At 43.9% G+C, this 24,303-nt stretch overlaps 1 protein-coding gene across 1 annotated transcript in view; it reads right to left on the bottom strand.

Annotated features, from left to right (window-relative positions):
• Nucleotides 1-12,177: 12,177 nt before the first annotated feature.
• The window catches only part of PTPRJ (protein tyrosine phosphatase receptor type J), a gene marked incomplete at its 5' end in the record, with an annotated part of 171,189 nt that continues 159,063 nt past the window's right edge, over nt 12,178-24,303 (bottom strand). Inside the window, 4 exons of the mRNA XM_082659638.1 lie at nt 12,178-15,790; nt 17,813-17,948; nt 19,284-19,444; nt 22,094-22,213. Of these exons, the coding sequence (XP_082515764.1) occupies nt 15,632-15,790; nt 17,813-17,948; nt 19,284-19,444; nt 22,094-22,213 (576 nt within the window). The 3' untranslated portion in view covers nt 12,178-15,631. The remainder of the gene's footprint in view (nt 15,791-17,812; nt 17,949-19,283; nt 19,445-22,093; nt 22,214-24,303) is intronic.

Raw genomic sequence — 24,303 nt, 5'->3', positions numbered from 1 at the left:
AAATAAAAGTATTAAAAATAACTATAACTACAATAATTTGTTAACAGACACACATGGTAAAAAGATGTAACTTGTGATATCAAAAACATAAATGGAGGGGAGTAGTAAAAATGTAGAGCTCTAGTATGCATTTGAACTTAAGTTGGTATCAGCTTAAAATAGACGATTATATATATATGTTTTATGTATGCTTCAAGGTAAACACAAAGCAAAAATCTATAGTAGATATACAACAGATAAAAAAGAATGGAATCTAGGCATACCACTACAGAAAATCATCAAATCACAAAGGAAGAGAGCAAGAGAAGAAGAAAGAAACAAAGGAATTATAAACAGCCAGAAAATAATTATCAAAATGGCAATAGTAAGTCCACACCAATTAATAATTACTTTAAATGTGAATGAACGAAATTCTCCAATCAAAGGACATAGAGTGGCTCAGTGAATTAAAAAAACAAGACCCAACTATATGCAACCTGTATTCTTCAAGTTTAAGGCATAGACTGAAAGTGAAGGGATGGAAATAGATATTCCAGGTAAATGGAAACCAAAAGAGGAGCAGGGGTTGCTATTCTCATATCAGAAAAAAATAGACTTTAAGTCAAAGAATGTAACAAGAGAAAAAACACATCATGATATAGGAATAAAGAGGTTAATATGTGGAATCTAAAATAAAAGGTCAGAAACAGTGTAGAAAAGCTGTTTCCAGGCATTGGAGGTGGGGAGGGGAATAGGGAGAGGTTGGTAAAAGGGTACAAACTTTTAGCTATATGATGAATAAGGTCTGAGGATTTAATGTATAGCATGGTGATTATTGTTGACAACATCGTATTGTATAATTGACATTCACTAAGAGAGTAGGACTTAAATGTTCTCACCAAAAAGAAAAAAAAAAAAGATAAATCTGTGAGTTTGCAGGGGGATGGATGTGTCAATTAACTAGATGGGGGAATCCTTTTATAATGTATATGTATGTCAAATCACCACCATGTACACTTCAATTATCTTACAATTTCATTTGTCAATCATATCTCAGTCAAGCTGAAATAAAAAATAGAAAATAAAGGGCTTCCCTGGTGGCACAGTGGTTGAGAGTCCCGCCTGCCGATGTAGGGAATGTGAGTTCGTGCCCCGGTCCGGGAAGATCCCACATGCCGCGGAGCGGCTGGGCCCGTGAGCCATGGCCGCTGAGCCTGCGCATCCGGAGCCTGTGCTCCGCAACGGGAGAGGCCACAACAGTGAGAGGCCCGCGTACGGCAAAAAAAAAAAAAGAGAAAAAATAGAATGGTGCTATGGACTGGATTTTGTCTGCCAAAATTTCATATGTTGAAACCCTAATCCCTAATGTAATGGTATTTTGAGATGGAACCTTTGGGAGGTAATTAGAGTTAGAGGAGGTCATGAGGGTAGAATCCTCATGATGGGATTAGCAGCTTTATAAGAAGAAGAATAGCGCTCTCGCTCTCTCTCTCTCTCTCTCTCTCAGAGAAGGAGAGAGAGAGAAACTCTCTCAGAGAGGTTGCCAGAAGGCAACCTCTGAAAGCCAGGAAGAGTGACCTCACCAGGGAACCAAATCCACCAGCACCTTGATCTTGGCCTTCTAGCCTCCAGATCTATGAGAAATAAATTCCTGTTGTTTAAGCCACCCACTCTGATATTTTGCTATGGCAACTAGACCTAACACAGATGAGTACATCTACCTACAGATACTGAAAGAGCTCCAAAATATTTAATTTTTTAAAAAAGTTGAAAAACAGTATGTGTAACATAATAGCATAGATGTAAAAAAAAAAAAAAGTGTTGATCAAATTCATTATTCTCAACTCTTTCCACTAACGCTCCACAACTCCTATGCTGGCCTCTTCACATTTAATAGGAAAAGTTCTCTGCTGCTACAATGATCATCAAAGGAAGAAAAAGAGCCAATTATTATTCTGTTCTTTGAGTTGGATGATCAGTCAGTCCTCCACTTTCTGGAGGCCACGCTCCGGCTTTATGGCACGATGACACCGCAGGTGACTAATTATGCCCTCAGGAGCTGAGGCAAAGAGTTAGGAAAAGTTTGCAAAGCAGCAAATTAGTGTCATCCCTTGAGGGTTCTTCAGAGCTAAGAATTTCTTTCACCTCGATTCCCCAGGAGCTTCAGGTAAGTAATTAAAGGCATGACTGGATGCTACAAGAACACATCCCCACTCAATGTGCCAGTCGCTAATGAGCTCACAGTTCCCAACTCCTGTAACCATACTGTGGACCAAACCCAGGACACAGCATCTGTGGACACAGGTCCACAAAACCATACATTTTAGAAGCAGCTGGGTCACCATGCCAATGCAGGAGGACAGAAGCCATTTCTTTCCCGTCTACCCCTTCCCCAGACAGGTGGCTCTGGAAGGAAGGAGGAGACCACCATTTATGGAATACCTACTAGGTGCCAGGCGCTGGGCTGAGCACTTTACCCATTGGTCAGACCAAGGTGGCACCGAACGCCAGTGCCCACCAAGATCCACAGCTCTCTTCTGCCAGGGTACACAGCCAAATGCTATTCCCCCACCAACGGAAGGTGGGTGAAAGTGGTATATGTCACTTACAAACCTGGCCTGCAGAAACCTCCCCACCCACTGTCTTCCACTCTCTCTTCCTCATCTGCTACCTGGCACTCTGGATGACCTCGACAGGTTTGGGTTAAAGGTGGTGAAGCCTGTGCTAGCCTGGGTCCTGGAAGTGTGCCAGCCACATTAAACTGTGCCATAGGTATTAAACCACTGAGATCTGGGAGTTGTTTGTTATAAGACCAGTTAGCTTACCCAACTCAGCCAATCTATTTCACCATCTGGAAAATACAAATTAAATCATATCTTTTATTTTACCCAACAAATGGCTCGAGGCTACCTCTGCCTTAATAGCAGAAGTCCTTTATCTCTCGCGTAATGCTGGATCCCATCGCAAACCAAAGTGTCCAGGAACACTCAGGCCAAAGGACTCCTGCTTCCAAAGGCCATGCAGGGAGGAAGAACTAAAACTCTGACCAGGCGCTGTCTTTGGTAATAGCCATGTAACTGGTCCTGCATAATCTGATGGGTGTGCGCTGACTGCTGCATTGCGGCTGCAGGTCTGGAGCCCCGCCATCCCACAGTGTGACTCCATCCTTCAGCTCCAAGGTCATAGTTATCTTTGCCCACTGCCACATGCTCAGCTAGTACTCCCCAAAACACAATGGGCTAGAATGGCTGGACCGAGAGGGGCTTCCAGCCCCAGGCACGTGCTGCACAAAACCAAGCCTGCTACCCAAACCCCAGTGCTGAACCTACTTCACCGACACAGGTCCCCCTTCCCCTCATGGTGGGCTCCCTGTTGGTGTTTTTAATATTCTTTTATGCTTATGGATTATGGTCAATGTCACCCCGAACCACCAAAACAGGTTTCCTTAATTGCAAATCTCAGAGACCAAAAGTTGGGGGAGGGGCCAACCCTTTCCTTCCCAGAAAGCCCCTTGAGCAATTTGTATGAAAATTGTGCAAACCAAGGGGAGAAGCAGGTTTTGCTTTCCCTCAGAAAAACGTAATAATAATAAGTGCCTATACACACTACATCTGCGTACTTAATCAGGGCACTCAATTAACTTAGAACAAAGACATCTACTCCAAGGACACCTTCCGCCTCTACCTACATAAAGAAGCAGCATCTTGAATTCTGCACACACTGTTACTTGAAGCTGTGAGTAAATACTACTCTTCTCATTTTACAGATGAAGAGGTTCAAAGATGTGGAGTGGCTTGTCTGCAGTATCACAACTAGTAGGTGGTCAGCTAGGACACAAATCAGGTCCATCTGACTCCAAAGCCTAAAACAGTGTCTCAGGATCAGGAAGCTGGGAGTGGCTTAGCTGGGTAGTTCTGGCTCAAGGTCTCCCAGGAGACTGCAGACAAGCTGTTGGCTTGGGGCTGCAGTCATCTGAGGACTGACTGTGGTTGGAGACTCTGCTTCCAAGATCACTCGGCTGCTGGCAGGAGGTTCAGTTCCTCACTACGTGGGCCTCTTGTAGGGTTGGTTGTTCATGAGAGACAGAGACAGACAGACAGACAGACAGACAGAAAAGCTGCAGAGTCTTTTACAACCTAATCTTGGAAGTAACATGCCATCACTTCTGCCGAATTCTATTGATCACACAGGCCACAATGTGGGAGAGGAAAACGGTGGGTTGGATACCAAGTGGCATTGGGGGCCATCTTGTTGGTGGGAAGACCACATGGGATTTTTTTTTCCTTCTTTTTCATATCTAAATTTCCTAAATTTTTTTTACCATAAACATATATGCTAAATTATAAGGGAAAAAGCTACTGGCTGCTGGAAGGGGCACTTCCTTAGCCCTGCTGTTGAGTTTTAAGCATCTCCTATCAACCTCTGAGTTCCTTTTCTTTTTTTTTATCATCATCATCAGTAACTTTTATTTGTTTTTAAATTATGTCAGTTGACAAACTACATATTGGGGAAATCTACCTTTGGTCATGACTGAAAGATAAAGACCAAAAGATACTAGGAAATATCCAGTTAAACTGTATCTTCTTTCCACCAAAGCTCCTCTTTGACATTGCCAAAATGACCTTTTCAACCAACTTTGTCACAAATTTCACAAGGATATATTAACAATAATTACAAGACTGTAAAGAAAGACCACCTGGAGGGGTGGGATAGGGACGGTGGGAGGGAGGGAGATGCAAGAGGGAAGAGATATGGGAACATATGTATATGTATAACTGATTCACTTTGTTATAAAGCAGAAACTAACACACCATTGTAAAGCAATTATACTCCAATAAAGATGTAAAAATAAATAAATAAAAATAAATTAAAAAAAAGAAAGATTGATATGGAGTTGGGTATGGGAAGTGATCAGGTCGGAACCCATGCCTTAGCAGGGGGACACAGAAGAGGAGGGGGATATCACAGTCTTGCAGACCCTCCCTGGGGAGTGAGGGTTCTACCCACATATTGGGCACAGAAGATGAGTGCCCTTAGCTGATTTTTTTTTTAACATCTTTATTGGAGTATAATTGCTTTACAATGGTGTGTTAGTTTCTGCTGTATAGCAAAGTGAATCAGTTATACATATACATATGTTCCCATATCTCTTCCCTCTTGTGTCTCCCTCCCTCCCACCCTCCCTATCCCACCCCTCTAGGTGGTCACAAAGCACCGAGCTGATCTCCCTGTGCTATGCAGCTGCTTCCCACTAGCTATCTGTTTTACGTTTGGTAGTGTATATATGTCCATGCCACTCTCTCACTTTGTCCCAGCTTACCCTTCCCCCTCCCCATATCCTCAAGTCCATTCTCTAGTGGGTCTGAGTCTTTATTCCCGTCTTACCCCTAGGTTCTTCATGACATTTTTTTTTTCTTAGATTCCATATATATGTGTTAGGTGATTTTAAAACCAGTGGGACTTACAGGAGGGCTGTAAGAATCCGAGACTTCATTCGTAAAGAGCGTGCACAGATGCTTGCTTACTCCTGGGAACAGCACAGAGAAAGCAGACTGAAAACTGCCCGGGGCTCTGGCTGGTCTCTCACGACTGCTCCAGTATGCACCCCAACACGCATAGGAGGCCACTGTAGCCACTCTCGCTCCACGGGCTGTTTTTCACTAGGGTGGAAGTGCCACGGCCAAGGAGCGCGCACTCACTTGGAATGGAACCAGCTCAGACCTGATCCTCAGGGTTTCTGCTCCAACCCCTTGGGCCCTACCTGCACCCCGGATAGAGCGCGACTGCCAGTGAGCACCCGACAACTCCTGCCTCACACCTGGCTCTGACTCTAGCTCCTCCACCTCCAGCCCAGCTTCCCACCAAGGTGGTAGCTGCTAGCACACCCTCGGGGACAACATGACCCATGCTCGCTTCAAATCCAGCTCTCTGATTTCCTTTTCTAATCTTCTTTTCCTCCATTGCCCTCTCACAGCCTGACCGAGGGTTGCTTTCTCCGCACAGTCCTCTGGCGCCATCTACTGGTGGCATTCAGAATCACTGCTGTCCGCTGACAGCTGCGAACGCGTGAGTCCAAAGGCCTCAGCTGCCTGCAGGAAAGCGAGATAGGGTGTAACAATCGTTTTCGGGGGGTAAAGCCTAGGGTCTCGTGTTTTTCTTCAGAGGGCCCAGGGATCCTCCACATTCATCCGCGAAGGGAGCTGTGGGATCCCAGAAGGGATGGAAGGGCTGTAAGAACTTTGAGGACCAGGGCTAATCCTCTTTTCTCCCTGCTTCCTCCTTCTGTTTCCCCAGATGCCGACCAGGCCTTCCACCCTGGCAGAGCCACGCTCAGCCAGGAGCAACAAGGTGGGCCCCTGTTTCCTCCAGCTGAACGGCTCAGAATCTAATATCCAGAAACTTAACTTTCACTTTTAACAAACTGCAGCTGAAAGGCACTCCAAAAAGCCTCGTGCTCATTTTAAAGAACTTTGTAAAGCTGAACAAATATATTTTGAAATATGTTGTAGCTTATTTTTTTTTTTTTTTGTAGCTTATTTTTTTGAGTCAAGAAGAAAAATGCTGAAGTTTTAATTAGTCTCAACAAGTACTCCATACTCATTGGGGAAAATTAGCAAGTTTAGGAAAGTGAAGATAAAAGCCACTCAGGACCCCACGGTTACATTATTCTGGAGTTGTCTTTCTTGTCTTCTTATGTGCTTACCTAATTGTTGACTAGAATTGTTTTCTTATAGTTCTATAAATTGTTTTTCTCACTTCAGCTTTACGTGTTATAACAGCCCAGGTGATCACTTGATTTTGTCCCCCCATTGTAGCTGAGCAGGACGCTATGGAGTCTTCCTAGGTCAGACCTCCCCCACCCCCCCCGCACCCACCCATGTCCTCTGCCTGCCTCTGTCTGTAGAAGAACTTTACCCAAAGAACAAATTTAATCAGAAAAGTGAGAAAATGCAGAAGCAAAGAACAACAGCCAAACAAGACAAAATAACGATAGTTTAGCCCTTAAACAAAGTCAAGGACATTCAGCTCCTCCTCAAGGGATGCAGAGAATATTCTGAGCCATATTCTTTGAGTTGTTTTGCAGATATTAAAACCCCCACCTGGTAAACGAAGTTAACTACATGATGCCCAGACTGTAGCCATGACATAAGAGCTCCATCTGCACAACCCCGAGAACTGGCCTCAAGGAAATGGGAACAAACCAGCCCTGGAACTGAAGATTAACTGTATTTAAAACAATCAAGATGACATTGATCAAACTGCCCTATGACCAATGTCAAGATGATTGTCAGAGCTGACTGTGCTGTTCTGCACGTAGACCCCCCACCCCCTGCCTATACACCCTGGAAACTCCCCCTTAAAACCTCTTGCCCCCAGTCGGCAACAGGGAGTTGGTTCTTTGGGACACGAGTCCACCTTCTACCCAGCATTGCCAGCTTCCTCAATAAAACTGTCTTTCCTTTTACCCAGCACCTATTTCTCAGTATTGGATTCTTGAGGGATGAGCAGCTGAACCTGAGTTCAGTAACACCACGATACCTCAGTTTCTAGGCTACACCTGGGTATTCTTTATCAAATTAAGTGCTAGAAGAAGGCAACACTTGAATGCTGGCCCGTTTTGCAGTTTAGCCTGGTTTTTGAACAGTATCCAGTTAACAACAGGCCACTGATAGAATGTGAAGGTTGCTTGTACCTTCCTGCCTGGACCAAACCAATAGTATATGCATAAAGTTCTGGGACAAGTTTGGCCTGAATTAAAGCATGAAGAATGTGGATTTGTTCCCCCAGCCCAGAAAGAAGCCTAGCAGAGGGCCTTCCCTGGTGGTACAGTGGTTAAGACTCCACGCTTCCACTGCAGGGGGCACGGGTTTGATCCCTGGTCAGGGAACTAAGATCCTGCGTGCCACGTGGTGTGGCCAAAAAAAAAAAAAAGCCCAGCGTAACTAACTATAACATAATCTTTAGTGAAGGCCTCTAGGATAGAGATGTAGGCAGATCCTTACTGTTTTCTCTCACATGTCAGATACCTCCAGGTTCTGTTCCTAATTGCCTGTGCTAAGAAACTGACTACATTTTAAACGAACTCATCTACTGTTGAAAGAGATGACTAAGAACCAAACTTTGGAGTTGATTCAAATTCCAGTTCTGCCTATTACTAGTTATGGGGCTGTGTTTTAGTTAGTAATTGCCACAAAAATGCCACATAACAAATGACCCCAAAGTCATAGATTCTCATGGAATAAATTATCCTCATGGATCACTTAGGAGCCAGCTGACCTAGACAGGCCTAGGCCCTGTAGCTCTGCTCCAAGGTAGAGTCCTGGCGGGCTTGGCTGGGCAGCTCTATTCATTCTGGGGCCCAGGCTCGTGGAGCAGCTGCCCAGGGGAGGTCATTTTCATGGCAATGAAGAGGGAGAACAAAATCAAGCAAAATCTCATATGGACTAGATTTGGAATGAGTACTTCTGTTCACATCTATGGGCCAAAGCAAATTGCAGGGCGGCCTTGTCTTAAGTCCAAAACAAAGGAGAGGGAATGCATCAGGCCACCATCATCACATGTCTCAGATCCACCCATCTCTCCAAATTCACTGCCACTTCCCTCACAAGTGACCATCAACTATTTCCAAAACCATCCCTAAGGCAGAGCCTCTAACAGGCTCCCCTGCTTCCAGGCTCCCCTCCTACAACCCGTTCTGCATGCAGTGACCGGCACATCAGCACACTCTGTTGTGGAAACTCTGATGGCCTCCCACGGCTTGTAGGCTAACTTCCCATCTCCCGACGCGGCTCACGCAGCCCGACTCACCGACTCACTCCCGACTGTCTCCGGCTTCATATTGTGCCCTTAGCTTCCTCACCAGCGAGGCCCTGAAGACCACAGCCTTCTCACTGCTCTTCAGAAGTGCAGCTTCATTCCTGCCTCAGGGTCTTGGCTGCCCCTCCTGCCCACTCCCTCCGGGGCTGGCCTCTCACTCCAGCCGCACTGTGACGATAGATACGGGTTCGATTCCTTCTAAGTTTCCTGTCGCTCCCATAGGCCCTTCAATTCCACAGGGACAGGGATCATGCCTGCTTTGTTCACAAATGTACACACCGAGGGCCCACTGCCAGCCTGTAGGACATGATCAATACAAATTTAAATCGATAAATAAACAGCTACACTTACTAGGTGTTTAATATATCCCAGGCAATACGCTGAGTGTCTCAGCATGTTACAGCATCAAAAGTATAACCACACTCCTACCTGCCAGCTTCTTTCTTCCTGAACTTACCCTCAAGGCCCCTCTCTGCTGGGACATGAAGATGGGCCCTTCCCAGTTGAACTTGTAATGGTCAGGTGACCATTCAAAACACTTGTGGGAAGATGCCCTCCTAGGGAACTGAGTCTCTTAAACTTCCTCAGCTTTAACTAGAAGACATCCACCAGCACCCAACTCCTCTCGGGCACTCAGGGCTGTGTATTCAACAAGCCACAGATGCTGCATTCCAGACACCTCGGGCAAAATTCAGCTCTCTGTCATCTACTGCTTATCATTTGTTTTGTTTTGTTTTTTTAAGAGAACGAACATATGGTGACTGGGGGGAAGGGGGGGGGGAAGATAGTTAGGGAGTTTGGGATTGACATGTACACACTGCTATATTTTAAATGCATAACCAATAAGGACCTATTGTATAGCACAGGGAACTCTGCTCAATCCCTAAATGGGAAAAGAATTGGAAAAAGAATAGATACTTGTATATGTAAAACTGAATCCCTTTGCTGTACACCTGAAACTAACACAACATTGTTAATCAACTATACTCCAATATAAAATAAAAAGTTTGTTTTTTAAAGATGCTTATCAAAAGTCGAAAAGTTCTGTGATTTCCACTCAGTCAGTTTGGGCAGGGGGAGAACTAAAGCTCAGGCCTCCAAGCTTCTGGACCCGAACCATCCTTCCTACCACCATAGATCTGGAAGCATCTCTTTAAAAGCAAAATATTTTCTGTCCTCGATGAGGCAAGTAATCATGTCTGGAATAATTCCATTGTCGTATGCTCCAGACCTGTGCTTTTTGCCTAATCAGGAAAGTAATTACAGCAAGGGATCTCGGGCAGACCTGGACATACTATGGGAATCCATGCCTGGAAAACTGACCTGATTTCGCCCAGTATTTCAAATAAACAACTCAGGAATGTGCTGGAATTGTCAGTAGTTATTTTGACTTGGCAAGCAGGCCAGCATTTAGCTGTAGTCTCCAGATGGTTGGGACAGGCAAGGAGGATGAGAAATGAGGAAGAAAGGGAAGAGGTGGGGAAAGAGAGAAAGGGATTGAGAGGGTGCGATCAGCAAAAAGGGAAATGAAAGATCTGACAGGACCCCGTGTGCCCTGCCCGATGGCAATGACCACTGAGGACCTAGTGGGACCTGGAGGCCCGGGCAAACGTGTCTCCCACTGAACGTGCCACAGTGTGGCCTGTTCTGTGCAAGAAAGTATACCCTTTACTCCCACTAACCAGTCAAGGGTCTGGTGGTGTCCTTCCTTCCATCCTATTGTGGTCACTCACCCCTGCGACCACTGTGCAGTTTCCATGCAAAGAAAATAGAGAAGGCAAAATTGTGTGTATATATGTCTGTGTGTAAGTTTACTTACGTATACATACACACACACACGTCTTAAAGGTGAGACGGTTTTAATCAACCAGGCTTACAATCCTAGGGCTCTTCCCTGCCAGGGTCATCAGGCACAACCTCAACTCACCTCACCTCACCCCTCCCTGCACGCCCTCATCCTGAAGGCCTTACCATCCTCCAGAGGGCACATTCACTCCCTGCCTCCCCCTTATATCCTCCAACTAAAATCCTGCTCAAGACTTGCCTCACATGCCACCCCCCCTTATGCTCCTGGGACCCCTGTCACCTGTTCCTTTATCATCTCCAGTATTTCGTGGGGTTTGTTGTGCGTTTGCATCACACATGCCCCTGGCCACTCCCTCTAGACTGTCCACTTCTTACAGGCAGGACTTGTGCTGCGTTCACCCTTTGTGTCCCTGATGGACCCGAGGAGTGGGCACTGCCGCCGACCAAACAGTAAGTCAGTCAGGGGTTGGGTGGAGAGCGTGTTGCGACACTTTCTCCTTGACACGATGTGGCTGCACTGCCTTGTGTGTGAAAGCCAGTTGGTGCATCTGGGTGTGAAATGCTATTTTTCTCCTTATTTTCATCATCTAACAAAGATTTTATTTATGTATGTTTGTCTGCCTCCTCTTATCAGGATGTAAGTTCCATGAGGGCAGAGATTTCTGTCCATTTTGTTCACAGTAGAACCCTCAGCCTCCAAGGTATAGTGGCTGGTGTGTAGCAGGTACTCAGGACATCGCTGTCGAATAGATTAAGTTGTTTCGGGCAAGAGGAATAAGAGAGATCTTAGAATCATCTCCGTCTACTTAGAGTTTGCATCAGGCATAAGGGAGCGAGATGAAGGAAAACGTACCCAAACTGCCACAGTCTCCCAGCAATTGAGATTCCCCAAATCCATCAACCAGAAAACCCTCTAAAAATTCCGGAGGCTTGCCTAAGGCATATAAGCCACCCCCGAGTGGGTGTCTGTCCACCTGCAGAGCCACGTCCGACCCTCTGTGAGCACAGGCAGCCACACCTGAGCTGCACACTCATTTCCCCCAGGTCTCCACTTCCTCACCCTCCACGTGTGTTTTGGGCTGAATTATGTGCCCCCAAAGTTCGTATGTTAAAGTCCTAACACCCAGTGCCTCTGAATGCAACTGTATTTGGAGACAGACTCTTTTAAGAGGTAAGTAAGGCAAAATGAGGTCATTAGAGTGCGCTGTAATCTATTGTGACTGCTGTCCTTATAAGAAGAGATTAGGACACACAGAGGGACGACCATGTGAAGACAAAGGGGGAGATGGTCGTCCACCAGCCAAGGAGAGAGGCCTCGGAGGAAACCAACCTGCTGACACCTCGATCTCAGACTTCTAACCTCCAGAACTGCGAGATGATACATTTCTGTTGTTTAAGCCCCCCAGTCTGTTGTACTTTGTTACAGCAGCCCTGGCAAACCAAAACGATGTGGGAAAATCCCAAGGGAAACGTGTTTTTGTTAAGGATGCCCCAGCTGAATGCAGGAAACTAAACGGCTCGGTAAGTGAAATGATGTGGACATAAAGCAAGGAGGGGGAGAGTCAAACAGAGGCATGATGTGTTGACATTTTTTATATTTGGTAATTATGTCTTTTAAAAAAATTTTTTTTCAGGCCATTTTTTTCCTTAAAAAACAAACCAAAAAAAAAAGCAACCAACAGCAATACTCTGTACAAGTATAACAAACATTAGAAATATGCATCATTCCAAAATTGTTACAAGAAAATTACAGTTTTAGAGTCCACATCAACATCTCCTATTCATAGGTGTCCCCAAGGGAAAAAAAGCTACAGTATGTTAAATACTCGACTGCTACACATAGTCTGAAAACTCAGAACTTGGACTTTGGAGGCAAATCGACATCGGTCACCAAGACTCGTTTATTCGCTCAGCAAGTGCAATCGAGCATTTCAAAAGAAAACCAGGCTTTTTCATCCCAGATGAAAAGCGAACATGAATCATCTGCACAGTTGGCCCCAACCCCAGGAGCCTATGACTTGGTGATGCCCAAATCCAGCGGAGTCAGTTATGCCAAAATCTAATGGTTGTTACACGGCCACAGGGAACAGACCCAAATGTCACTTCCTACTGGGGCCAATCATCATGAGATTTAACTTTGCAGACAAAACGTCCTTGCTCTTGGGAGAAGATATCAATGGCCCAAATCCCCCAAACTAACTCATCCCATCCTGGCTGGTTTTCTGTATGCAACTGTCAAATACTAAGCAAGGGCGATCACACCATCCCCACGATTCCACTGGACTCCTCAAAGTTGGGTTCATTGTTCACTGTTCCATTGCTCCTGGAAGGGCTGGGGGCAGGAACTCAAAAGTACTTTCTCTTTTCTGGGACCAACCCCCAGCCCGGGTGTCCTTTATATTTACACATTAATCTTCCCTTTTCTCTGTGCTATAAATACCCTCACCAACCCCCCCCACCCTTGGCCCATCGCCAGGTCTCTTCAGGATGCAGAGAAGCGTCCTGACCTTCGTGTGACCTGCCCATTTGGAATCCAGGCCTCTCCACCACAAGCCTTCCTCCCAGGATTGGGAATGACGTCTGAGAGTGGCTGCTGCCCATTTCCCAAGATCATCCCAGGCGGAAGGGAGGAAGATTTCTGGGTTTTGCATTTTGACACAATATGTTTATGATTATTGTTGCTTTCATCTTTTAAAGGAATTTTTCGAGTTAAGTCCTTCCCTCCGACTTCTCCACGGCAGCGGCAGTGATGTGGGCAGGGCGTACATCTACATGGGATTTGGTACACTGGCACCCATCACCGTGGTTTCCTGACAAATTGGAGTGGGAAGGGGTGTGACCCACAGAACTGCTGCCTGAACAGGGACCACTGAAGAAGTTACGGAACCCTCCAAGATCTGCGTGCAAGGGGCAGCCTTCCAAGTGTGAAGGCTTGGAAGCAATCGCCCAAACCCAGCTTTCCTCAACACCCCGGGACAGCACGGCTTCCCTGATGCAGACCTTCAGAGCCGAAGAGGAGGACCCAGCCTGGCCTGGCCTGGCCAGCCCACTCCTCCAAGGGCCTGATACTGAACAAACTGCTTTCTACCAAAGAGAGCAAAGGATTCAGCAAAAAGTGCAATTTCCATTTGGGAAGTAAGGTTCTCCCAAAACACGACACCATTACCACTTCTCCTTTATTTCTTTCAGTACCTCAAAGGGAGAGGGAGACAAAAGACGTGCAGCACCCGACCTCTGAACCGAATCAAGGGCTTTCTGTACGCGGTGGTTCCCCCTTCGTGACCCTAAGATACCCAACTGTCCAGTCAGTGATCAAAGTGCCGGTGAGTTAAGGAGCATGGCAGGGTCAGGAGACAGGATCCCACAGATCCACGGTGACCAGGGCACGCCGCTCCCATTTTCAATAGGACACATCGTCCTATGTTTACAGCAGGATTTATGACTGTGGGAAACGGCCACAGGACTCCAGGGACTTGGTCATTCCTTCATAAGACCTTGTACACTTCATTGCCTATTGGAGGAGAAACTCAACACATCTTCAAAATATAACCTGAGCCACAATATAAAATAAAAAGAAAGAAATCCTTTCATGTTAATGCCTTGAGAAGTTTACAGATTATGTACCAATAAAATAAATCCACATAGATTCTGAAATTCTCGGTGGATACACATACCTGAAAGCCAAAAACAACAACAACAAAAATCAACCTACACTTTAAAAAAATCAAAGTAATTACAGCAGCAGTATAGTGAAAAGAAGTTTTAAAAATAATAATTACATCTTTGATACAAATTTGAACTTTGTACACCTCAGTTCCAAGGAATGACTGTTTTAAGAGTTTAGTATATATATATACAGCAGATACGGGTATGTGTCACTGCAGATACAGACTAAAGCCAGTAGACTCTACGGAAGGAGGGATTCATCTGACACTGTTTTCACACGGAAGTGTTTGCAGATTGCCACGCTTTTAAAAACACACACACACATACACGGACACACAGAGACACATAAAATGCCAACCTGAGTAAAACGTTACTAAAAACCTAGAGCATCATGAATCACTAAGTCACATATTGCACCTTTAAATAATCCTTCTTACCACATACAGAAATGAGAAAAAAGATCAAATGGGGACAATAAAAGATTATTGTGTCACTGAAGGGTTCCTCTGCTTCCCCCCGACCTTCCCCCACCCCGAAATTCTCACGGTGATAATTTAGTTTCCACTCTTGCCCAACCAATGGGCAGAAAATGTGGCCATCAGAAGTGTCTTTGGGGAAAAATAGGAGGGGAAAAGGGAAGAAAGAATAGAGCACAAAACAGGGGATGGAGGAAGTTGGGGAGGATCTCCTCTAATCAAATGAGAACAGGAATGTTACTAAGAAGGCTGAACCTCTGATACTAAACTACTGTTTAAATATTCCACATAGTCCAATTATGAGATTCAATACAAAAATAGAGATCTACTGAGTTTTACCTGTGGAAGCATAATTCAGAAAAGGCACATGTTCAAATAGAAAACCCAGGCAGGAGAGGTACCACGTAGCCCTCCCTACATGATAATCATCCACTATTATGTATTTTCCATCAGCTAGATTCCAAGATACAGTAGGTAAAAATAGACCTCTGATACTTAAAATATATTCAACCTAACACAATCCTGGCTTTAGCATGTGAATCATATAAAATAGTCTTTTTAAAAAAGAATGTCTTGTAAAAGAAAAAAAAATCATAGCTCACTTTTCCTGGTGTTCTGTAATTCTCAAGAAAAAAAAAAAGGGAACTCATCCCACTGATAATCAGAAACATAGTTGATTTGCTCACTACCCATCCACAGCCCCTGACAGCCCCAACTTCTCACTTGTCATGTTTCACATACGCAGCTTCACACTCTCAAATTAGTTCTAACAAAACGGAACAAAGAATTAGGATACTAGACATATAAAAACATGTCAACATCGGGGCATTTTCCTCTGCTGTGGGTGTGACGGTCTGGTTAACTCCAGAAAGGTTTTCCTTTGGAATTTAGGCAATGTAACCATTTGTCTTTCCGAACGCGGTCACTGGTGCAAGGTTTTCGTAGATTGTCATTGCAGTTGTGTTCTGGTAGATGAGATCTACTTTCGAGTCCTTCTGGGATCTGATAATATCCAAAACACACTGATTGAGGAAAACATACTGGTCCTGTTAGAAAAAGAAAGAGAAAACAAATGAGCACAGGTCCTGAAGGTGCGCACCCAAGGTTTTTTTCAAACAGATTACCGCCCTCCAACCCCACCCACCCCACAGTGAACACTCCAAGTTCACGTAGGTCAAGGGGTAATAACATAGTGGTGAAATCTGAAACCACGGACAGCAAGGTTCTCATCATTAATGGGTCTCAATGAGAGCGGCGCACTCCCCGCACCTCCCTGCCCCAAGGAAAAGTACCAGAATCTTGGGGAAGGGCAAAGAAAGAACGTGGAGGAAATAATGCACTAAAAAGTCCAGCAGGGTTTTCTTGGCTAGGGGGGATGTGGAGAATGAATAAGCTGTGATTCTCAACAGAGGGGGTGGGTTAAAGGGGGATGATCAGGACCGAGTTGGGGGTCCCCATCCTGAAGGGGGTGTAGAGACAGGGGTAATGATTGGGGTAGACCTGAAGGTCCCCATGCTTCAGGCAAGCACATCAGAATCTGCAGGTAGCCATTAAAAAGAGGAAGAAAGACCCTGGTGGTGCAGTGGTTGAGAGTCCGCCTGCCGATGTAGGGAACGCGGGTTCGTGCCCCGGTCCGGGAAGATCCCACATGGCGCGGAGCGGCTGGGCCCGTGAGCCATGGCCGCTGAGCCTGCGCATCCGGAGCCTGTGCTCCGCAATGGGAGAGGCCGCAACAGTGAGAGACCCACGTACCGCAAAAAAAAAAAGAGGAAGAAAGGGTATATGCTGAAAGATATCCATAATGCTGTTAGAGGAGAAAAACATCACAGGGCAGCATTACCTACAAAATAAGATCCAATTTTTAAAATATGCTCTGTGTGTGTGTGTGTGTGTGTGTATATTTTTTTTTAACAGAGGTACATAAAGAAGCCTGTAAAGATACATGCAAGCTGTAAACACTAGCTACCTCTAGGGAGTGGAACTGGGGAAGAAAAAGTAAAAGAGAAAAACGTCCTCTGTATAATCCTGTACTGTTAAATTTTTTTGATATGAACAAATTTATATTATTTTCAAAATATTTTAAAAAGGGATGAGAACATTTGTAAGCAGGTATAAGATTTCTGTGTTTCTCAGAAGCGGATAAAAGATTGATAACTACGACTCTATATATTAATTACAGCAGAAAACAGGAGATCTCTGTCCCCACCAACGCAGGAGGTGACTTCCGCTCTTCCCACCACAGCCACGCTGCGCCACCCCAAAGCACACAACGCACCCAGGCCTCCAGAACATTCCCTGCTGGACTCAGAAACACAACACATACTCATAGAGTTCTGAATTGGTTCAGGGTGACGGCCTGACACAAGGTTAATATTCTGCTCTATCCTGGCCGGGAGCATTCATCCCGACAGCTTTGAGGAAGGCTATTTCCCAATACACGTGTTGAGAACATGCCTTGAACACATAGTTTATCAGGAACATTTCAGGGAAAGCCAAACCCAACAGTTTTACATAAACGACACTGCAGATATTAAGCATGCATGTTCCCAATTGGTCACCATCCTCCCGCAGCCATGAGGATTGATGTTCTTTAACATTTACAAGGCAGGGTGAGGATATATTGCTGTGTTAAAGCTTAAAGCGGCATTATCCTATTTCGTATCATTAATATTTGATGAGTCCATTTCATTAGCTTATTTTAAGAATGGTCAGACCTTCTTAGAAATCAAGAGTTGAAAAGACCAGTTTCATGAGTTTAAAACCCGGAAGCCAAAGTTCAGAGACTTGCTAAGATTATTTGGTGAGTCAGTGGCAGCAAGGTGAGGAATCCTGATACTGTCTCGGTTTGTAGCTCCATTGCTGCTATCAGGACAACTATGTCACTGCATCGGGTATCGTGGGGTAGTTCAATCCCACATCACTTTAAGGTCTTGAAAGAAATCCACCTCACAGCCAAGAGCCAGAAAGATCTGGAAGGGTGGAATATTTTAACACAAGTGCGTGACATGATGCCATCTTTTAAACACAGAAGGGAAGGGGGAATTGTCAGACACAGACATTGGGCTCACCTCTGTCTGCACCATTAAAGGCCTGTGCATTCGAAGGTCATACACAATCCCGTACACATCCACAGTGTTCTCGTCCTCCATCTGATAGATAAGACGATCGATGGCAATGAAAGTGCCCGTCCTTCCCACCCCAGCACTGAAAAAAAGGGGAAATGAGCATGTCAGCATGGGTTACCCCTACTGTAAAACTCTCCCATTTCCCCATTTATACATATATCTTACTCTCCTCCACTATCAGGCTTTGAGGGTCAAGCCCAGGACCATTACCAATTGGTTCAATTGAAACCTTTCAAATCAGACTGTACTAGCTTAGAACTGGGGCCCAAGTCTTAAAGTGACTTTCATGTCAAATGCCACAAATAAAACACCTTGCTAGAGCATCTTGAATCTCAGTCCCATTGAAGTCGCCACTGTATCTAGGTTGGCAAGTTCCATCAATTTATTCCCCAGAGGGCAACAAAGTCCCTCCCTTCTTCTGTCCTAAAATCAATTCCTTCAGCTTCAAAGCTAATTTCCTATTGTTCTGGAGGAGAGGGTGGCAACCTTTTTCTGTTAAGGGCCAGAGAGTAAATATCTTCAGCTTCTCAGACTTTGCAAATCAACTCTTTCTGCCACTATAGCATAAAAGTAACTATAGACAATATGTAACCAAATGGACATGGCTGTGTTCCAATAATACTGTATTTACAAAAACAGACAGCCAAATAGACTGTGGTGATGGTTTCACAGGGGTATACTCATCTCCAAACTCATCACTGTTGTATTCATTATGTTGTATTCATTAATTTACAGGCAGTTTTTACATGTGGAAAAAATATTTTTAAATAAATAAAATGAACCAGAGTTATGTGTTTCAACATTGTTAAACAGCAAACCAAAATGCTAAACAAAACAGGTTGCAGAATGATGTATACATTATAAAATCTGGTAAAAGTTTAAAGTATATAAAACCATAGAGTTACGTACATATGTAATAAAATATAAAAGCACAGAAGGGAATGATACAGATAAACTTTAGGACCACATTCACCTATGTAAGAAGGCAAATGGGATAGGAGACTAGTAAGCAGAGACTTTAATTATATCTGTAACGTATTGTTAACAAAAAGAAACATATATGGCATCTTGTTGTGCCTGATTAAATTGTTATTATTCTCCATACTTTTGTAAGGTTGAAATATTTCAAAACAAAATATTATAAATAAGAAAGAAATTTAAATATATTATGATTTTTTTTTTAAATACAGGCAGGTGACCAGATCTGACCCACAGGCTATAGTTTGCCAACCCCCGTTCTAAAGTCAAAGGCTTAGGGAATAAGCCCTAATTCCTTATTGGTCCCTTATCCAAACCTTTCTTGAATTTGTAAATACCTATTGCATTCCCTCTTAGGGTTTTTTTTTTTTTTCAAAAGTGTCCATATTTATAAGTACGTTTGAAATCTGTCACACACGGACAGCCATCTGCATACCTGCAGTGCACCAGAATCGGTGACTCAGGAGGACTCTGCTTCATGTAGTCACGAACAAGGTACCGGAAGTTGATGAGCAGGTCAGTGGTGTCGGGAACGCCATGGTCAGGCCAGGAGGTGAAATGGAACTGACGCAGAGTGTGACTCTCACTTGTCTGGATCTAAAAGCCAAGAAAAGTTGTAAGATCCAGAGAGAAAGGCAAGCTAGATCAAGCAGTACCTGAAGACTGAACTGCACGGCTCAGCTGAAAGGCAGCTCAGCAGAAGTGGTCATGACCACAAATTAGAATGGTCCATTGGTACAACAGCTGATAAAGTGCTCATCAAATCCTCATAACATGCCAAGCAGGAGGGTTTATGATCCCCCTTTAAAAAAGGAGGAGGAAGGTTCCAAGAAGTGAAACAACTTCTCTTAACACTCAGCTCAGAGGCAGAAGTCTCTCATCCTTCGATTTTGAATTCAGAATCTTCCCCTTCCAATCCAGCCTCCTGCCAATAATGTGCTCACATTCTTACACCTACACCTCCTTAGAGATTCATAAACCCCACCCCTTGAGCCCACCTGGAAATGTCACTGACCAAAAATAAATTTATACAAATACAACTACGATAGTCAGTGCCTTCGGGGCAAGAAATGACTCATAATTCACGTCTTACAAAGAATTTAATAAAGTGATAGGCAACCGGCAAGCACCAAGTAAATACTTAGAGCTGTAGGGCTTTGAGAAAGGGCATCTATTTCGACTTCAAATAGACAATAGAAAGTGAAGCTTATTATAACAGAGTTAGTTATTATGCAGACTGGTTTCCTACCTGGACCAAAGCACGTACCTTTAATTATCAGAACTCCACCCAGGCTGGGCCATTCCCATTCCTGATTCAACTATACTCATTATGCCTACACCTGGGCACTGGCCTCACCTGTGTGTAGCTATATCTGGACTGCTGGCATTTCCATCTTCTTTATGACAGCTACCCTTTGAAGCTTCTTTTGTTGTTGTTAATGTATATACATTATAAAAGCAGTACATTCACATTATTCAAAATGTGGAAGACAGTAAGAAAAAAGGGCAGTGAGGGAAGACGGTACTGTGAAATCCCGTCACGCAGGAACATAACATTCACAGATTTAATTATAAGTACTCATCCAAAGAAAGAAACCAGCCATGAGAGAAAAGAGGGGAGAAGGAGAGAGCTGAGGGGAAGGTCAGACTTTCGGTATTATCTCCACAGAAGAGCAAAGAGGCTCAGGTTAGAGGTGACAGGCAAAGGACACTTTCAGCCCTATCAGTTATGTTCCCACTTTTTAAAGGGAAAATATATTCATGCATTTTGTACAATTAAAAATAATATTTTATTAAATGCCATGTGGTATCCTAGATTGGATCCTGAACTGGAAAGGGCTTTAGTGGAAAACTATGAAATTAGAAGAAAGTCTGGAGTTTAGTTAATAAAAATAATAGTAAATTTTTTAACGATGTGGACAATTCTATCCACAATTCCCCTCCACAAGGGCAAACTCCAAGCAGTGAAAGCAACCAAGGATAAACCAGTCTGTTTCAAATGGGTGAAATCTATAGAAATAAGTATGACATTTTAAGGGATTCTCAGCTATGGTGAACTGCATTATTTATGTGACCCATTCAATACATGATTAACTGCTTTGACGGCATCTCCAGGAGAGGAACTGAAATAAGTATTAATGGAGGCCAGAGCCTTTGAGACACGGCAATTAGCAAAGAGTTAATATACTACACCAGTGGAGCATGAAATGACTTATGAAATCTTCAAGGATAATTCTCATAGACTGGAAACCAGCCCACCAGCCCCTCATAAACGCAACTCTACTAAATCTACTTCCAGGTTTTTCTTTTAGGCACTATTCATAATGTGCATAAAACTTTGTCTCCTAGTATATTTCCCTCAATTACACTCTAACTTCTCCTCATGGTAATTATGCAGTCTCCATAGCCGTCATTTCTAATAGCTGAATAATGATACAGTGACTAGATAACCTATAGTTTCATTATCTATACTCCAAAAGCTAGATATTTGCATGGTTTCCAAATATTTCCCCCCATTATAAATAATACTCAGACACATCTTTATGAATAATAAGCCTTCTCCTATATTTCAGATTATTTCTTTAGGGCAGATTCTCAAACTTGGAACCACCAGATCAAAGGCGGACGGGTATTTTTATGCCTTTGATATAAACTGCAGAGGGTTATATTGATTTATGCAGCCATCAAAAGATATCAATGTTGCTCATGACACTGATTCTATTTGTAAACATCCTTTACAAAATTAAAAGGACACATAAACTGACTTCCTAGAATGCCTACACAATTTAACTGCATTTGTTTTCATAACATTTTGGGGGAAGGGAGGCCATGTGTATATGGCCTGGAATCCTATTATTGTAACTGTCATTATAAACTATTCCAACAGCAAATGGCCACTCCTGATGTCATACTTCCAACCAAATAATCCAAAACGGCCTTGATTTGTAACAAAAATTCTATGAGCAGGTCACGTGGAAGTGGAAGGAAAGGAGTACAGATACTGAGCCATGCTCTTAAGATTCACTTTATTTAAGAACAACTTAGGAAATGCTCTTTAAGAAAGCAAAGCCGAAGGGTTGCCTTAGAGTATATGCAGATACGGATTGTTTTATTCTGTAAAGAAAAAAGCAAAAATATAATTCTGATGCATAAAAAAATTGGTTAATACCAACCTAAAAAGTATCAACCCAAGGTTTATATATGTTAATGTTATATGAGACTTGTCCTTCTTGACCTCTTACTTACATTTTGCACTGTGAAGTCTCTGATGGTCCATTCTGGTAGAACAATTTCTGATGTCATTGCCACCGTTATGTCCCCATAGTCCTGAGCCTGCTTGGAGGGCCAGTACTCCTCACATTTGGTCTAGAATAAAATGTGTTTTTATACAAAGACTCAGATCAAACCACCTACCATCACGAAAGCCTCACAAGGAGACCAGATATTGAAAACTAGGACCGCCCGGGGTCTGAATCCATCCCTTAGGTGGGTTCTGTCTGACCCTTGGAATTTTGGGTTTTTTAAAATTTACGATTCCTGCCAACTCTTTTAAATTTGGGAGTTTTCCCATAAAAATCCAGATTTCTTGCTTCTCTTGAAAAATCAGAAGATCTAGCCAACACTGAGCCCCCATTTCTGACTCAGAGCTAAGCAGCAGCTGTTCCTTCACAGGGGACACCATGCCCGCCCAGTTCCCCCAGGCCTACAGCAGCCATTCCACTAACTGCTCCCTGAACTAAACTTCTCCGACTGACCTATAACCCTAAGCAGCAGAAGAAATGAGAACTTTTCCCGATACTTTTAGATACACACTAATTGCAATACAAATATGGACACCAATAAAGAGAATCAGATTAAATAATTTGGGGGTCTTTGATTTTTATAAAGTCAATGGGCAGATGTGAACAGAAATAAAAATCAGGAAACAACTGCTCTCTGAGACTACCTCAATCCCCATTTAGTAACTGACTGAAAACACACACACACATATATACACACACTCTCTCTCTAAACTTTCCAAAGTGTGCTCTCCTGCAATGGTTTCTAACCCTGACTGATATCTGACTCACCTCGGAGGTTTGTTTTGCTTTAAAAACAGATGCCTGCTTCCCACCTCCAGAGATGCTGACTCTGACCCAGGGATCTGTATTTTTTAAAAGATCCCGGCTTCTGGACCACTGCTCCAAGAAAGAACACAGGACTGGGACACACACTGACATGGAGTTTTTGCCCAGGTTGTCTCTTACCCGCTGGATTTATGTTACTACCTTGTGGGCAAGCTCTTAAACTCTAAGCTTCAGTTTCCCCATCTATAAAATAATAACACCTCACAGGGTTGTTATAGGAAAAAATAACATATATGGAGAATCTAGTGCAGAAAATACACTGGCTCTCTTCCCCTGTCACCCAGGGTCAGTAACATCCACTTCTCTCCCGCCTGATGATGAACAAGGACCCGTTAAATTCATCTTCTTGTTCTTCGTTAATTTAACTATGTCGTTTTCACTTATCTAACAGATATTTAGGAGAATGTCCCATGTGTGAGGCCCTGGGCTCAACAGCACCGTAAAGTTTATTTGCATTCATAAGCAATGGCCTTTCGTTTGCATAATAACCTGTTCTAATGCGAGAAATGGGTGCAGAGCCCAACCTTGTGTGTCACACATAATATGAAGGGAACCACCTCTTAACTGTTCTTTGTTACCTTTCCCTCCTCCAACCCCAGCCCCTAACACAGGACCTTACACGTGTATACTTGGGGCTGGATAAACATCTGCTAAATTAAAGTGAAAGAACAGAACATTAAAAGAAATGATGCCCAGGGACTTCCCTGGTGGCACAGTGGTTAAGAATCCGTCTGCCAATGCAGGGGACACGGGTTCGAGCCCTGGTCTGGGAAGATCTCACATGCCGCGGAGCAACTATGCCCGTGCGTCACAACTATTGAGCCTGGGCTCTAGAGCCCGCTCGCCACAACTAGAGAAAGCCTGAGTGCAGCAACGAAGACTCAAGGCAGCCAAAAATTAAATAAATAAATAAAAGCTCTACTATTAAAAAAAGAAAGAAGAAAAAAAGAAATGATGCCTGACAGGTTGGCACTATCTCCGGGATACTGTTACTCAAAGCATGCACCCTGGAGCGGCAGCAGCGGGAATTGTCAGAAATGCAACTCGGAGGTCCAGCACAGACCCTCTAAATTAGAAACTCTGGAGGCGGAGCCACCCTGCAGGTGACTCTGATGCACGTTAAAGTTTCAGAACCACTGGCTTAGGGACTTGACTCCTTGGGACTTCCCTGGTGGTCCAGTGGTTAAGATTCTGCCTTTCCAATGCAGGGGGGCACAGGTTCGATCTCCTGGTTGGGGAACTAGCATGGCCCAAAAAGAAAAGGGACTTGACTCCTATCCTATTCTTTAAGTAACAAACCTTCATGAAAAAATTCACAAAGCACATTAG

The sequence above is a fragment of the Grampus griseus genome, assembly GCF_964374135.1.
Source record: "Grampus griseus genome assembly, chromosome: 8".
NCBI lineage: Eukaryota > Metazoa > Chordata > Mammalia > Artiodactyla > Delphinidae > Grampus > Grampus griseus.
The sequence above is the reverse complement of the archived record's forward strand: the minus strand, read 5'-3'. Positions and strand labels throughout refer to the sequence as shown.